Consider the following 14,969-nt stretch of genomic DNA (forward strand, 5'->3'; position numbering starts at 1 on the left):
CAAGGTGCAGTAGTGTGTTCAAATGCCTCACTGATGCCCATCTTCTAAAGAGCCATGCTCCTTTGGCTGACTTGCTCTGTTCTCAGTGTGTGCCTTCGGACCCAGAGAGCTTTTTGTAGGCAGCTCCTTGCTCTGGCTAATTATAGAACTTTCAGGCGTGTAAGTGATCTCATACTCTAAGTAATACCTTACCTAAGGTAGATTAGCATGTTAGTGGTGGTATGGCTTATTACAAAGGTGTAGATGTGAGGGAGGAGGGACTTGAAAAACAAAAATGAACCTCTTACTTTTTTCATGGTAAATGTATTAGTGACTTTAAATCATTTTTTTTTTTTCCTGGTGTGTCTTCTGTTCTGACCATTCTGTTCAACTCTTCAGTCATGTTTCCTGTGAAAACTGTGTAAACAATTCTGCTTTCTGTTCACATCCAGTCTGTCACCACTTAACTTCTGAATCCATTTACTGACTTCAAGTTATGGTGGTCTCACAGACAGTTAGGTTTACAAGGTTTGTGAAGACAGGCAGTGGGCGGAGGAGAGATGGTAGAGATATCCTAAGAGGATGGAACTTCATGAGGTACCAGGAAGATCTGTACAATGGTATAACATTTCAAGTACTCAAATTATAGAGAAAGATTTGCTCATTTAAATATCTAGGCCAGTAAACTGCAAAACATAACAATCAGAAACTAGCTTTCATTAGTCCCAGGAATTGAACATTCCTTGAAATGTTGGGATTTCCCCAACCTGCAGTTGTGGTAATTACAATACGCTGTTTAGGTAAAGAAACTTACATGAAACACTTCTAGAGTCAACAGACCTTTGAGCTAGTGAGACTTTACCGGTTAATTAATTTGGATATGAAAGCCTTCTCATTTAAAATAAAGGAAGTACATTCACAAATGTTTGGATCCACTTTTTACAGTAAAAGAGAAGAAAACCTGTTGATTCATGAAGATTTTAAGGATGGAGTCACAAATTCGAAGGAACGCTTTTTGTAGTTTTTCTGGTTTTGGTTGACTTGGAAATAATGGGGTACAAAGCATTTGTATAAGCTATTTTGTCACACTATTCATGGACGTACCTTGATTACATCTGGCAATTACACCTAAAGTGGTAATTTTTATGATTTTGCTTGTCATGCTGACACTTATTTCCAGGAGCAGTGTGCCCAATGTATTGCTTTGATTTCATAGAGCCACAGTGTTGACTACTCATATTTTTACTGTGATGTTGCCATTGATTCTGCACAGCCTTAGAGAAAGGGAAGATGATGAACAAATATCATTCCAGAGAACTTGTTCAGTTGTCTCTAAAATACCTCCACATGCTAAGCATTTGTATATCTGTTGCAGAACCATTGCTGTGGTGCCCAAGGTCCAGATGACTGGGATTTTAACATATACTTTAACTGCAGCAGTGAAAGCAAAAGTCGTGAGAAGTGCGGCGTTCCTTTTTCCTGTTGTATACCTGATCCTGCAGTAAGTTGTTTCCGGGCTTTGTATTGTTCTGATATTGTTGGAGAGTTATGAAAGGAAGTACTTCCTGAATATCGTGTGATGACTGGGGCTTTAAAAGGTCTTCTAAATAATCAAAAATTACTGTTGCGCAGACAAACTCTTTTCATGTTTATTTTCCGTCCTTTTTAGAGTGCAAATATGGCAACCTATTATACAGCTGAAAATTTGTCACCAGGAATTCAAGCTATTGTTGTATGGCTTGAGTCTGCAAGTATTGGTAGCTGATATTTTTTTTTAATTTTTTTTTTTTTATTCCCAATACATTGTTTCATTGAGTTTCTGGCCTCTTATCTAGCTTGTAAGGACCCGAGAGCACTGTCTAAGCAGTGTGATTGCCCCAGTTAGAATTCATGTTACACCACCCTTCTGCCAGACAGGTAGAAGTAACTCCATTTGCTGATTGTTTATCAGCAACTGAAGTGCTCGTGCACAAACTCAGTTTAAAGTATTTGAGTTGGTTCTTTGTTTTTGGCAAGATTTAGGTGCTTATTGGTTGAATCTGTTCATTAAACTTTAGGAATATGACCCTTTCAGTGGAAGCCAAAATATGGAGGTAGGAAGTAACATGCTTTATAGTATTAGTGGGAATAGTTACAGCTCAAAATCAGTCCAGCAATCCTCGTGCAGAGCAGATAGCCCTTGGTAGGTTATACTAAGGCTTTTGATTTTCTTGGAAATCAGGCAAGAAAAAACTGTCAGGGAAATACTCCATGTTCAGATTCCCCAGTAATTATTTTCTCCTTTAATTTGGAGCAGTACTATTCCTGTACTGCAACTTTTTCTGTTGCTGGTGCTGTATTTAGGAGATGTAAGTATGTTTAAATCTTTTTAATATGAGATTCTACTCCTAATATTTCAATATAACTCACTGTGCATTGTGTAAATTAAGCTATAATTGTGTGATACATGTTTTCATGAGTCTCATACAGAGAAAACAAAAAATGTCTTAAAAGGAATGTCTTTGTATCTTTGGAGATAAATACTGTCATTGGCTTACGTGGGGTTGTGATCTGGAAGGTGTTTATGGTCTTCCTACTTGAATCTGCAACTGGAGTGTTTTGTCTTTGAGACTAGGTATATCTTGGAGCTGGGTTGTGTGTGAGAGTTGGAACTATTGACTGAGGGGGCTCAAGCAGCTTGCAGCTGTTACTTGTTTTAACTGATTGGGATAGCAAGCTGTGTACCACTTGAAATGATGGAGTTGTAAGGCATATTTCTCCTGTACAGCAGGTGTAAATAAATGAGCCTGATACCTCAACACTGAGGTAACAATGACGGTGTTCTGTGAAATAGCTAACGTGAAACCGATCTTGGAAATGCAGATGTCCTACCTGTATGCTGGCAGTACAGTTGCTACACTTCATGTTTAAAAGTCCTTGCTAGTTAAAATCCAAGCGATAAAAGAAGCTGGGATTTCCGGTGGAGGATGTTTTCCTGCTAGTATACACCTCTGCTTTGTCATTAGTTTTCTTGTGTTCTGGTAGTGCTTTGCTCATTTTCACTAAAAATGCTTCTTAAAAAGGTTGGTTCAGGCAGTCCTGGTTTGTCTGTGAATCTAAAAGACAGAAAAACTTCCTGTGATCAGAAATTAGTAGAATTCAATTGATTTATTTTAAATCTCTTTTGCTTTGCAGCAAAAAGTTGTGAATACACAGTGTGGCTATGATGTCAGAAAGAAGGTAAGGTTCTGGGATCTTGTTGTCTGTCTCGTTCTGTGCCTGCATAGGCAAAATTGTGGAATTGCTGATAGATATGTCAGCTTAAAATTGTGAGAATTAATTGACTGTGCTACATCCTACCACAAGTAGAGATTTTCCTTTGTTTAAAGTAGACTTGTACTGTGGGAGGGTGGAGAAAACAAGTGACGGAACAGGTAAAAGGAAAGGTGTGCTTCAAAAAAGGGTAGGAGGTGCATTTCAGTTATTAGTTCTAATAGTCTGACTCTGAATGCTTCTATCTGCTAATTCTAAAGTATTCTAATAGCAGGAATTGCAGGAAGATACTAACATCATTGTCCGACATTCCTTGCTTTAATCTGGGCATATATGTATTTCTGGAGCCTGGTTAAAAACATTACTTCATAAGTGACAAATCATTAGTTTAGCTGTATCATGTGATTGACTGATCTTATAATAAACTTGAGCGGAAAGTAATATTCTTATTCTTCCTCTTTACATTCAGAGCAAGAGCGAATGGGAGAATCAGATTTTTGTCAAAGGATGTATCCTTGCTCTTGAAGCTTGGTTACCCCGAAATATCTACATTGTTGCAGGTGTCTTCATAGCTATCTCACTGCTCCAGGTTAGTTGGTTTTGTTATGCTACTTTGAAAAAAGTTTCAAGTTTGCAGATACAGACCTGCTGACGGTAAAAGACTTTATGGAGAGAGGGGTACAGTAAATATTTTGACACTGCATTTTTTTAATTATAAGACTAGTATGGGAAAAAATTACAGGGGTGGGGGACAGAGTGAGAATATCTGAGATAGAATAATTTTACTCTGTTGAAATTATGTTCCTCAAAGTAGTGAAGGTCATTATAAAAATACAATTATAATACATACCATATATGATGATTGTGATGTATATTATTATATATTAATATAGCAATATGCTAATATATGATCATTTTATATAATTGATACAATAATATATTTCTACATTTCAATATGCCATGAGGGAGTGAAGATCTGGTCATCTACTTGGTAGGTCTGAACTACAGCCTTCTCTCACAAATGTAAAATCACTAAAATACAGTTCTGTCCTTCATGCTAAAATTAACATTCAGCTGTCTGTAAGTGACGTGTAGCCTACTGCTCAAAAAAAAAAAGTTGAGGAGGGAAATTGGTGAATAAGTTGCAAACGTGGTATTAGCAGACCCAGGTGAAGGACTTGCTGTGACTTCTTTTAGTACCTTGTTGATGCTTGATACATCAAAGAAAAAGAACCAAAATTCTCAGTAAAACATATAAGATTACTTCTTTCAAGGTGGATCCTGCTTTCGTTGTGGCAGTTGTTTACACTTACCAAAATTTCTTTGCTATGATACTGCATCACTTCAGTGGGAAATAACAGACTTGTAAATCTGCTACAGAATGTGTTTTCCATTTGACTGAAAATAGTTAAGCATAGAGTGCTGGCAAAATACCTCTTCCCAGCCATGGCAATATTGCCCTCTGTTGCTTGGTTTTTGGTGTTTTATCACCACCTACTGATAGTGCTTCCATGGCTTTGAGAGATACTGTCCTGAGAACACCACCTTCAGTTAGGAAGGTATTCAAGATAATCTTTTGGCAGTGTGGTGACTGACAGTAACTTGGTGGTGTTGTTCTTATTCGTGTTTTGAGTCTCTCGGAAACTACTTTCACGATCACTTGTATTTTCAAATTAGGTCTGTTGTGCGTTAAACTATTTCATGGTGGGACTGAGAGTTAGATGTACTCTGTCTACATCTAAAAACCTTTTGGCTCTTCTAAAACTTCACCCTAATCTTTCGTCGTTTTTCTAAGAATGTTTCAGGAAACGTGCTGAGTTAGGAATTTATCTTCAATTTGTAAAGAAAGATTTCCCCAAGAACTTGAGTCAATGTTAAAATTTAAAATTTAAATGTCTCAGAATAATCTGGGATTCTTCTCACTACTGTTTGTGACAAGATTTTCATTTTAGTACAGGTAACTGTACACTCTGAATGTATTTAAAAAACTTGATCAGAAAATTGACTGGATTATCCAAAGTTGTGGAATGAATGAAAATGCCTGACTTGTAACTTTAACAGTAGGTAAGTGTAAGTGTTATAAGACTCAAGTAAGCTTGGCAAAGTGGACTTCTTCCAGCTCTAGGGCATCTAGAGGCTTATTATTTTGGATGCTCCTGAAGTGTTACATGAAAACATCTTTTTCTCAGGAATTTTATTTCCTCTAAGATTTTGCCTTTATTACTTTTTAGTAATAGCCATGCTTTGATGGATGATCCTGGCTATGAAATGATACCTGAACCTGCAAACACTTTATGAGTGCATATGTTTATTCACAAGAGTAGCTGCACTGACATCAATACAGTGTAATAGGAACACATAAGAAGTAGGTTCTCATTCTGCAATAATGATTAATGGTAATAGGCTCTAATTTTTAAAAACTTCTTGTAGACTGGTACATTACAAGTGTTTAATCTCACAAATGGTTTGGTTTTTTGTCTTTTTAGATTTTTGGGATTTTCCTAGCCAGGACATTGATTTCTGATATTGAAGCTGTCAAGGCAGGTATTGCCTTCTGAACATAAAAGCAGACGTGTTGCAAAAAGTATTTTACAGTTATTGGTTGGACACCAAGGTGGAAGAAATGCACCATGAAATACTCCTGTTATTAAAAGCCTTATGTGGATTTTACCCCACTCATGCTTTTTGTTAGAAGCCGATACAAAAGATCTCCAAATACACATCTGTCTACTTTTTTTTAATGAGACAACTCAGTGCACCAGCATTGATCTCTGAGGAAGAAATGGAATTTCTCAAGACATTGGCAGAACAGATTGTAAAGATTGTAGCAAGGAGACATGAAACTGCTGTAAAATCTTTCCTTGAAGGATTACCCTGAAGATTGTTCTGTTTTCACTCCCAACTGTCATCAATTCAAAACATAATCTTTTCAGAAGGTGTGCTGATTTCTTCAGAATCTTGAAATCATTTTAATCTCTACATGTAGACTCATGCGGTCATTTTTTGGCAAGATACCCAGCAACCGTAATCATCATGGTATTGGAAATCGGAAAGAAAACAGTCACAGATTGTCTAGTTCTTTAATTGCTTTTCAGTTGTGCAGAAGTAGGGATATTTCTGTTTGACTGGGAATAACGTAGATGTCTCAAGAGCAGGAACTTGTGCTAAGCATCAGAGCTTCAGTAACCCATGCCATTTTAAAAACACAAGCCTTTTCTCAAGAGGGGAAAAATCCGACTATCTGTAGCATTATATGTTAGAAATCTCCATTTTGGGCAAGGGGGTGTGAATCCCTGGTGCTGTTTCCTGTCTGAAAAAATGTAAATATTCTTTATTTATAGAAGAAAAAAACCTCTTTAAAAATGCTTAGCTTTTTATTGATCAGTAATGTCTTTAAGAAGTGCTGTCTGCAGAAATTCCAAAATGCAGCGTGTTTCAGTAGGTAGCAAGCACGCTACGCTAGCTGTTGATGGTTTTTGCCTTTCCTCTAGTTTCTCTCAACTGCTATATTGATCTTCACAAGTCCTAACTGCTAATATCAAGACTGATGAAAAACATTTAAATTCAGTATTGATCCCTCCTGTAACTTGTTTTTTGAATGAGGAAATGCGCATTTAATGAAAGATTAGAGTTGTTGACTTTTTAAACCTTCTGTAAAGCTATTGAATCACCAGTTCTGCTTGTATTCTAATACATGGTTCAAATGCCGCTCACAATATGGTGAACCAGAATTTCTTCACTGCAGTTTTCTGCATCAAACTGAACTGCTCCTGCTGAAGTAATTTTTTTTATTATTATTATTTTTATTGGAAGAAAACTAAACTCGCTTCTTCCTGTCCTCCCTTCTTGGGAGTTCAATAGATGGATCTTTAGTTCTTCTCTAAAGTCTTCTCTGAAAGACTTTGTCATAGTATCTTTAGCTTTAAGATAGAAGTATGTGACTAAAAAGTTCTTGGAAATAGCTGTAGTTGTCAATTTTACTGTGGGCCATATAACTAACATTGTTTACTGCTTCCAGTGACACCAGTTTTTTCAGGGAGAGCAGGTTTATTTACAGTGCCTAACATAGTGTAAATTTTAGAAAAGTATATATTTTTATAATGATATTTTACTACATGTAGTCTGCCTGAAGGATTTAATACTTGTATTTCCAAAGTATACGGCTTTCTTAGGAAGCCAAAATTTTAAATAGCGCTCTGATGTCGCTTTTTCTATTATGCATGTATTAACAAACATTTCACTGGCAAAAGCTGATCAACAGCAGGAATCTTTGTGTCTGTATTGATTGTACAGTCGTCCTTCTAGCTTTTAATCTGTGAAGCAGTTCACAGACAGTGCTGTACTTCTCATCTACTTCAGTTCAGCTTTCATAGTTCTTTTTCTGGCCAGTGATTGAGACACAACAGGAAAAGGAAGCTTGTCTAAGGATGCCTGATTTCCTTACAGTAGCAGAAAACAGCCTGCTATTACTCATCTGAGAAACGTGAAAGTAAAATCATGAGAAGTGCAGTGATTCTTTTTTTAATTTTTTTTTTTTAGCTTTGATGTACAACACGGAAACAGTAACAGGAGATCATTGAGCAGAGAGCAAGAGGCATTTCTTTTGTGGAACCTTGAATTTGGGGCCTGTATTACTTATTTTGTTGAATCTAGTCCATTAGGAGCAGCCAAAAATTCACTGCTGTTACTGCTACTTTGCAAGCAGCAAAGCAGTGTCCAGCAATCTTGGCTTTAAATTCTGGTGCTTGAAACTACAACACCTCATCGACCAACTTACTCTGTTAAGGTTATCTGTAATAATCTGATGTATGTAAAATTGGAGAAGGATGCTTTCTATTTGTAACTTTTTATTTGTAAAACATTGCATTGAAAATTGCATCTAGGGAGTATGTTTCCCTTTGCCACTTTTTGACACAGAAATCTCCTGATGCTGGGAAGTCATTTCAGCAGTTGTTGAACGTCATCAAGGTGTCTAAGATATCTGTGGAGTTCATGCACTGAAATTAGCTGCCGACAAGAGCCATTGTCATGGATCTGGATTCCAGTGTCTGCAAATCTTGCCAAGTTGCCTGCAGACAAATGAATACTTGGTTTCTTTTTGAAGTACTTTTTGTATGCAAAACAGAATTTAATTGAAGTGCTGTCTTTCCACAGTTTGTTCTTACTGGCTTTGGCCGTATTAACACCAGCTTTGTATCAATGCTCCAGTTATTTGGAACTGAATTCAAGAGAGCAAGTTCAGGATCTATAAATTCATGGAGTGATTTGTTTTCACTGTGGATAAACTTCTCTGTGCTTATTCAGTATCATTTTTAAAACCCTGGGGCTCTAGGCTGCTTTACCCCTAGAGGTTCTGAAGTGCACCCCCATTGGTGGTACGCATGAATAGTGTAATTTCAGACTTGGAATGGGAAAACTTCCTTACCACTTTCTACTGTAGTTATATTTAGCATCTTCTCTGTGGAACTGCAGTGACTTCATGGCTAAAGATTTAGGTTATGGTTTAAAAAAGGTCTCGTCAGCAAAAGCAGTTGGGTGTGAGCCTGCTTCTAAAGCCTTGAAGGAGAAGCAATTCAATGATCTCACAGAGAGGTTTGATAAATTGTTGATGTTGGGATTTCAGTGGTTGCATTTGGAACAACTCCACAAACACTACAATGGAAATAAAGTTTTTAATGAAGATGTCAAATACGAGATCAGACTTGAATAACTAGACTGAGAGAAAGAAACTTTTCAGTGTGATCACTTTTATTTTGCAGAAACAAGCGCAATTTATTTCTGTGAAGCAATGTATTTATTTGTCAGTATGGTTGACAGTGCAACTGCCCTTTTGTTTCTATTAATATACCTGCATTTGGACACAGTTTCCCTGTACATGAAAAGGAGTATGAATATAAGCACTGAAAAAAGTGCAGTGACCAAAGGAGCTTTGGTAGCCTCCTGAAAACCTGAATATTTCTTCCCAAGGGGTCTTTAGTTTTGGTGACCTTCATACAGTGCCATGTGGATAGACTCGTACCTTCAGTCCATTGAGGTTGATGTGGCAATTGGCTTATAAGTAGAATTGCCTTGTTTTTTGTCTCCCCATTTCATCCTTTCCTCTTCCTTCCCCCTGCTGCTGTGAGTTATCATGCAGCTTGAACATTGTTTAGCCAGTGGAAGGGGAGGTTCTGTCTCTTCTGCGATGGCTTTTTCTGAATGACTTTCAGTATATTTTTTTTTTCTCAAGCCTTAAATTTGATTAAATAAAATTTAATGTTTTGTACTCCTGGAGTTTGATTTCTAAGATTTGTTGCTTCTAGTCGCTAGTATTTCCCTCTCTAAGGTTTAGACTGGCTACTGAGACTGGAATTTGTGGATAACTACAAAAATGGTAAAAGTCCACTGGTGTTCGTGTGTATATTTTGCTGAAACTAATTCTTGATTATTTTTTTTTCAGTCTGGGCTGCTGAATAATAGATAACACTGTTGCTTTTCCCTCCATTGTTAATGGAAAGCTGTGAACAAGTGAAGAGCTGCAGAATGGTGTAGAGAAATCACTAAGTCTCTGGACACCCAAAAAGTTAAAACTGCTGTTTGCACTTTGACTGCCACTATCCGCAGTTGTCTTGTGATTTGCACAGTCTATGGTTTGTTGTGTCCAAGCAAGGTTCCTGAAACTACTGCAAAGTGCAGAAGGGAAGTAACTTCCAGATTTGAAGATAAGGCTTGCAGAAATAGGTTTGTGTCTGCTGCTTTGACCATTTTAACATTTCTTTAATGCATTAAAACCTGATTTTAATTTTAATAAGGTCAGAGAAACATTTAACCAATAGTGGCTATATTAAAATCATGCAGTATCTGGAATTGGATAATGTAGAATGTTAAGGTTGGATGATTTCTGGTAAGAGTGACTTAACTTGAACGTAGCTATTTGGTGTGTGTATATATAGAACTTACAATAGATCCTGATGTATCTTATACTAATGCCTGGTTTAGGTACAACTGCAGATCTTATTCTGAAGTTACGATTGTCTGAAGCAATTTCTTTTCTCATTTTGACATTGGAAATGTGTGGGATGCCCATATCACTGCGTGCTTTAAGCTAGAGAAAACAGTATGTGGTTCAGCTCTTGATTTTTCTTTTTTTCCTACTCTGTGGTCAAAACCTGCTTGTATGTTACTCACCAAGTGACTTGTTTGGGTGGTTTTATGAAATGCCCTTTCTCAAGAGTACTCCTGAAAGTGATATTTGGTGTCAAATATAGTGGGCTAAATACTGCTAACATGTTTTGCAGGTGGGAAAGCTTTTGCAGGAAGAAAGTTGTAACGTTTGTTTGCAGACATAATCCAGTTATACTCAAATTGTTTGAGAACAGGATGCCTTGTTGACTTTAATATTTTCTGCTTTATAACAATTTTTTTAAAGGTCAGTACTTTTCCAACTGCTGGCTAAAAAAGTCATTGGTCCCTAGCTCTTCGGTATCTACCACTACAGGGTTTAACAATTTGATCTCCTGTGTCTTGACAGTGTGACTCTGTGACATACAACTGCTTCAAAAAGTTCCCATAAGAACAAGTTGTGCAATAGGTCCTGTTCTTACCTTTTTTATCAAGTGACCATTTTTAAATATGAAAGGTTTCTGCAGAAATGTTCAGAAACATTTGGTTTACTACAGTTTTTCATTATCTAAAGTTAAACCTAGGCTCTCTTACCAGAGATAAATTAAGGAAATACCAGCTGCTGTTTCCAAATATTCATGTGTGCCCACTTGTAATTCTAACTAGCTTTAATTTGTTTCTTGTCCAAGCATTGTGTGGACTTTGCAGTTTCATGTAAATTTTACTTCTACTGAGTCTCATTCCAGATCACAATACCTGCAACTCTGAAATTCCTAAGTATCTGACTGACCTCAGATACTTAGGAATATAGCTGGTGACACTAGGAGGTAAAAACTCAGAGATGAGCTTTAAATTGGAAGTTGAAGGGGGAGTTGGTTTAAAGGTACAGTTTTGGTGGATTTAACATGTTAACGGTTGGACCCTTTGCATTGTTTAAGCTACAGCTTTCACGTAACCTAAAACTCTGATGTTTCAGCTTGCGTGATATAAGCTTGAGATTTTTTGGTAGTGGTTTTAAAGTCCTGTTGATATAAGAAAAATTTGCAAATGATATCCTGGTTTTACAAAACCAAGCAGCTTAAAACTGGGTTACAGAAGTGGTAACTGCCTGATGCTTCTCATGGGATGTTTTCTAAGACCACTTGCTTGACAGACTTTATTCCTGCTGCTGTGTGTTAGTGGCTTGGTGAAGCGCAGCAGTGATGCAAGTATTTGTAGGCCAAATAGATGAGCAAATGAGAGGGGTTGTTTTTGTATGTACATCTTTAAAAGCAGGAGCTGTATCTGGACTTCAGTAGTGTTGGTTATGCGTCAGCATAACAAATGCAAGATAGGGTTGGCAAAGCTGGTGTTTTATTGCATTTGCCTCAGCAGCAGCGCAGGGTTGCTACAGGGAAGAAGGGACATTAGTGGGGTGCCTCTCCTCTCAAAACCTGCAAAGTTGTGACAGCTTCCTTGACCACATTTGCGTTACTGTGACTGCAGAGCTGTTCGAGGGTTTCTTTAATCTTGTCCTCTTCTATTTCTTGTCTCAGATCACCTGAATGGGAGATGAAAAGCTGACTTTTAGTGACATGCCATGGCATAGTGACTCCCAACAATTGTTGTAAGATAAAAGTTTGGAGTACTTGCTGTTTAAAATGAGCTGCTTTAATTTACATAAATTTCTCTCAATAGATACCCTTTCAGCCACTGAAAGTATTGAACAGGTTAAGATTTTTTTTTCTCCTGTTTGACTTCCAAGAACTGGTTGAACAGAAGAAAAGCCCTTTGAAAATGTAATACAGGACAAGTTCCAGCAATTTTTTTGCCTGTATGCTTTTTGTTAGCCACTCATGTTAGCAAGATTCAACTCCTAGTGTTAGTCTATAACGAGCCAAGTATATACACGTCTGGAAAAAAGTCTTATGGATCACATCTGTCGTGTCAATACTCTGTAATAGCACTGGAGGATGCAAATGCTTATCTCTATTCCAATATCTGTGTGGCTACAGGGAAAAAATAGAGTATACTGCAAAATCCAGCTTGTTTGCTAATACGGGGCGGCTCCAGAATTTGAAATGCAGCTCCCCTTGTGGCAGATCCTTGTCTGAGCACAATAATTACTTTCAATTTACATGATTTATGTATTAAGATATGAGAAACTGGCACAAGATCTTTGGACTTCTGATTTCAAGGTGGTGGTTTTCAGTTAGTCACTACCAATCACAGTTAGTGCCACACATCCAGGATGAGTCTGATCTTATTCAAAGCGTTTTAAGTCTTCCCTGACCATGGAGTGAGAGAAACCGAAGTTGTATCCTTCATGTGTTTTACTAAAAGTTGCTGGGCAAAGGCAGTGTTGCAAAAATTGCTGGTTTATCTCAGCTTCTGATTGGCTTAAGCATAGGCAGAAAAAACGTATGCCTGGCTGTGGAAGATGATACAGACTCTTTATTTCTTTGAACATCAAAATGCTGTGGTAGATACAGGACGTGGGACTGCCAGACATTTGTGCATGCTGAATTTGGACAAAGATGCCTTTATTCCAAGGCTTTAATTTTTCTATTTCAGGACTTGATTATGTCACTGACTCACTGGAATAAAGCCTTTCTTTTTTCATTCAACTGATGGTTTAATCAGCTTTTCATAAAGAAAGAAGCTACTTGACTGGGATTTTTGGTGATCAATAAAGACTGAATCTCTTTAATATCCTTTACTATTCACTGACTGCACACTTCAGTAAGAGAAAACGCTTGTGTTTTCATCACAAATATCTGTCCTTTCATCACAGACAAGTTAAAATGAAGTTACCTGAATTAAGAAGACTGCACAAAAGACCCATTGAATTATATTTCACCTCAGGACTTGTATTATCATCTTGTAGAAGTTTGTGTAAGCTTTGAACTAGCTGTGATTCCTTAAAAGATCCTTCAAGGGTTTCTGAAAAATAAGTAAACAAATTTAAAAGTTACCTGAAAAGAAGCTAGAAAGTTAACATACTTGCTTTTTAAATGTAAAATTCCTGACTGGCTTAATTTCACATTGGCTATACAGGGATATTTTGGTTATCTGTTTTCTTTACTGGAGAATTTCTGTGTTTTCAGTACAGTGTTTCTTCACTGGCCTCATTCTGGAAAACAGAACCTGTATACTATAGATTGTATAAAATAAGCTCATAATAGATTAAAATTTGCAGGGATCAGTGCTAGAAATATTGATTCACATTTGTTGCCCAATTGAGTCTGAGAGCCTTAATGGTGGACAAGGAGTAAAATGGCTCTTTATTGTCGTGCTTGTTGGTATAAGAAATTCCAAATTTCGAGTCAACTATTTCTTTTCAATTTAGCTTTTGATGTATGTAGATTGCTGTGGTGACCGTCTTTATTGTGATAAATTGAGACCCATTTTCAAATCTGATCAGTCATACAGGAAAAGTCTAAAAAAAAATTATACTTGATCTCTCTGAAAAACAGCTCACTAAAAGCAGGTAGAGCCTTTATAGTTTTCTTGCTTGTTTCATTTGCAGCTTCTACAAGGCCCTGTTGTCTATGCTTTATTCTCTCCTGCATTCAAATGTCTGTCTTCTGAACATTATTTCCTCCATTTATAGTCTTCATTGACCATTGAAGTCTGTAATTTGTCCCTGATTTTGTCTTCATTTAGACTTTCTCATCTTTTTCTCTAGCCTTCATCACCTTTACTTGCCTTTTGTGTTTGGTTTTTTTTTTTTCCCCCTGTAGGTTTCTAGCATCATACCATGCTACTCAACAGATTGTGCCTGTCCACACAACCCGATCAGTTGACTCTACCCTAAACAAAAAATCTTGAGGCACTTCCTGAAGCCTGTTGCTTTTGTGATCTTCTGGATGGCTGACCTCCTTTATTTAATGCTGAAGAGCTAAATCTAGATAAGAAACAGGCTTTCGCTTAAGTGTTATGTAGAATTAACAGCATGACAGTGTTTCTTAATGAGGATCTCGCACAGATAAATGCTTTTAGGAGAAAAATACCTAGATCGATTGCAGATGCTATTGCCAAGGCATTCAGAGCCTCATTCTGCGTGGCAGCATGTTCGCTTGTTGTCATGGAAACCAGATGCTTCACTCCTTGTGCCTCCTGGATGGCTTTGACCACTTCCTGTCAAAGCAGAGGTAAAATATCACAGATGGAAATCTGACTTGTGAGTAAAGTGGAATGAAGAGACAAATGAGATTGCACTCTTCAGCCTCTGAATAGAGGGAGATGATTTGCCTGCTGCAGTGCAAACTGATGATACTTGAAGACTAGCGGTAACATTTGTTTTGGTAGTGGTAATACAGGTGTGCTTAGGGCTGGCCTAATTTACTTGGACTATCAATACTTACAATTATGTATATGCATATCTATAAGAAAAACATATATTTTGTCTCAAGAGTTTTAATTTTACCTTATTCCAATTTTTCATTTCAAGCCCTCAAACTAGCAAAGATTGATTTTACTTTATCAAAGCATGTGCAGATATTATCTACTTTTTTTATCACTACCTCAAAGTAAAGCACGGTTGGGATGCCTGTGTTACAACAGCAAGATTTACAAGAAACAGAAGCCAGTCGTAATATGCCAGCAGATACAGATCATGCCAGATTCATACATCACAAGGTAGATAAGTGGGCTCT

At 37.2% G+C, this 14,969-nt stretch overlaps 2 protein-coding genes across 2 annotated transcripts in view; one reads left to right on the plus strand and one right to left on the minus strand.

Annotated features, from left to right (window-relative positions):
- The window catches only part of TSPAN14 (tetraspanin 14), a 43,043-nt gene extending 34,513 nt beyond the window's left edge, over window positions 1–8,530 (plus strand). The window contains exons 6-9 of the mRNA XM_063338536.1: window positions 1,355–1,480; window positions 3,154–3,198; window positions 3,701–3,820; window positions 5,718–8,530. Of these exons, the coding sequence (XP_063194606.1) occupies window positions 1,355–1,480; window positions 3,154–3,198; window positions 3,701–3,820; window positions 5,718–5,789 (363 nt within the window). The 3' untranslated portion in view covers window positions 5,790–8,530. The remainder of the gene's footprint in view (window positions 1–1,354; window positions 1,481–3,153; window positions 3,199–3,700; window positions 3,821–5,717) is intronic.
- Window positions 8,531–9,289: 759 nt separating this feature from the next.
- LOC134517201 (rap1 GTPase-GDP dissociation stimulator 1-like) overlaps window positions 9,290–14,969 on the minus strand; it is a 39,331-nt gene continuing 33,651 nt past the window's right edge. Inside the window, exons 12-14 of the mRNA XM_063338470.1 lie at window positions 14,325–14,451; window positions 13,126–13,254; window positions 9,290–11,872 (exon numbers count right to left, since the gene is read on the minus strand). Of these exons, the coding sequence (XP_063194540.1) occupies window positions 11,739–11,872; window positions 13,126–13,254; window positions 14,325–14,451 (390 nt within the window). The 3' untranslated portion in view covers window positions 9,290–11,738. The remainder of the gene's footprint in view (window positions 11,873–13,125; window positions 13,255–14,324; window positions 14,452–14,969) is intronic.

This window comes from Chroicocephalus ridibundus, chromosome 6 (genome assembly GCF_963924245.1).
Source record: "Chroicocephalus ridibundus chromosome 6, bChrRid1.1, whole genome shotgun sequence".
In the NCBI taxonomy this organism is placed as follows: Eukaryota; Metazoa; Chordata; class Aves; order Charadriiformes; family Laridae; genus Chroicocephalus; species Chroicocephalus ridibundus.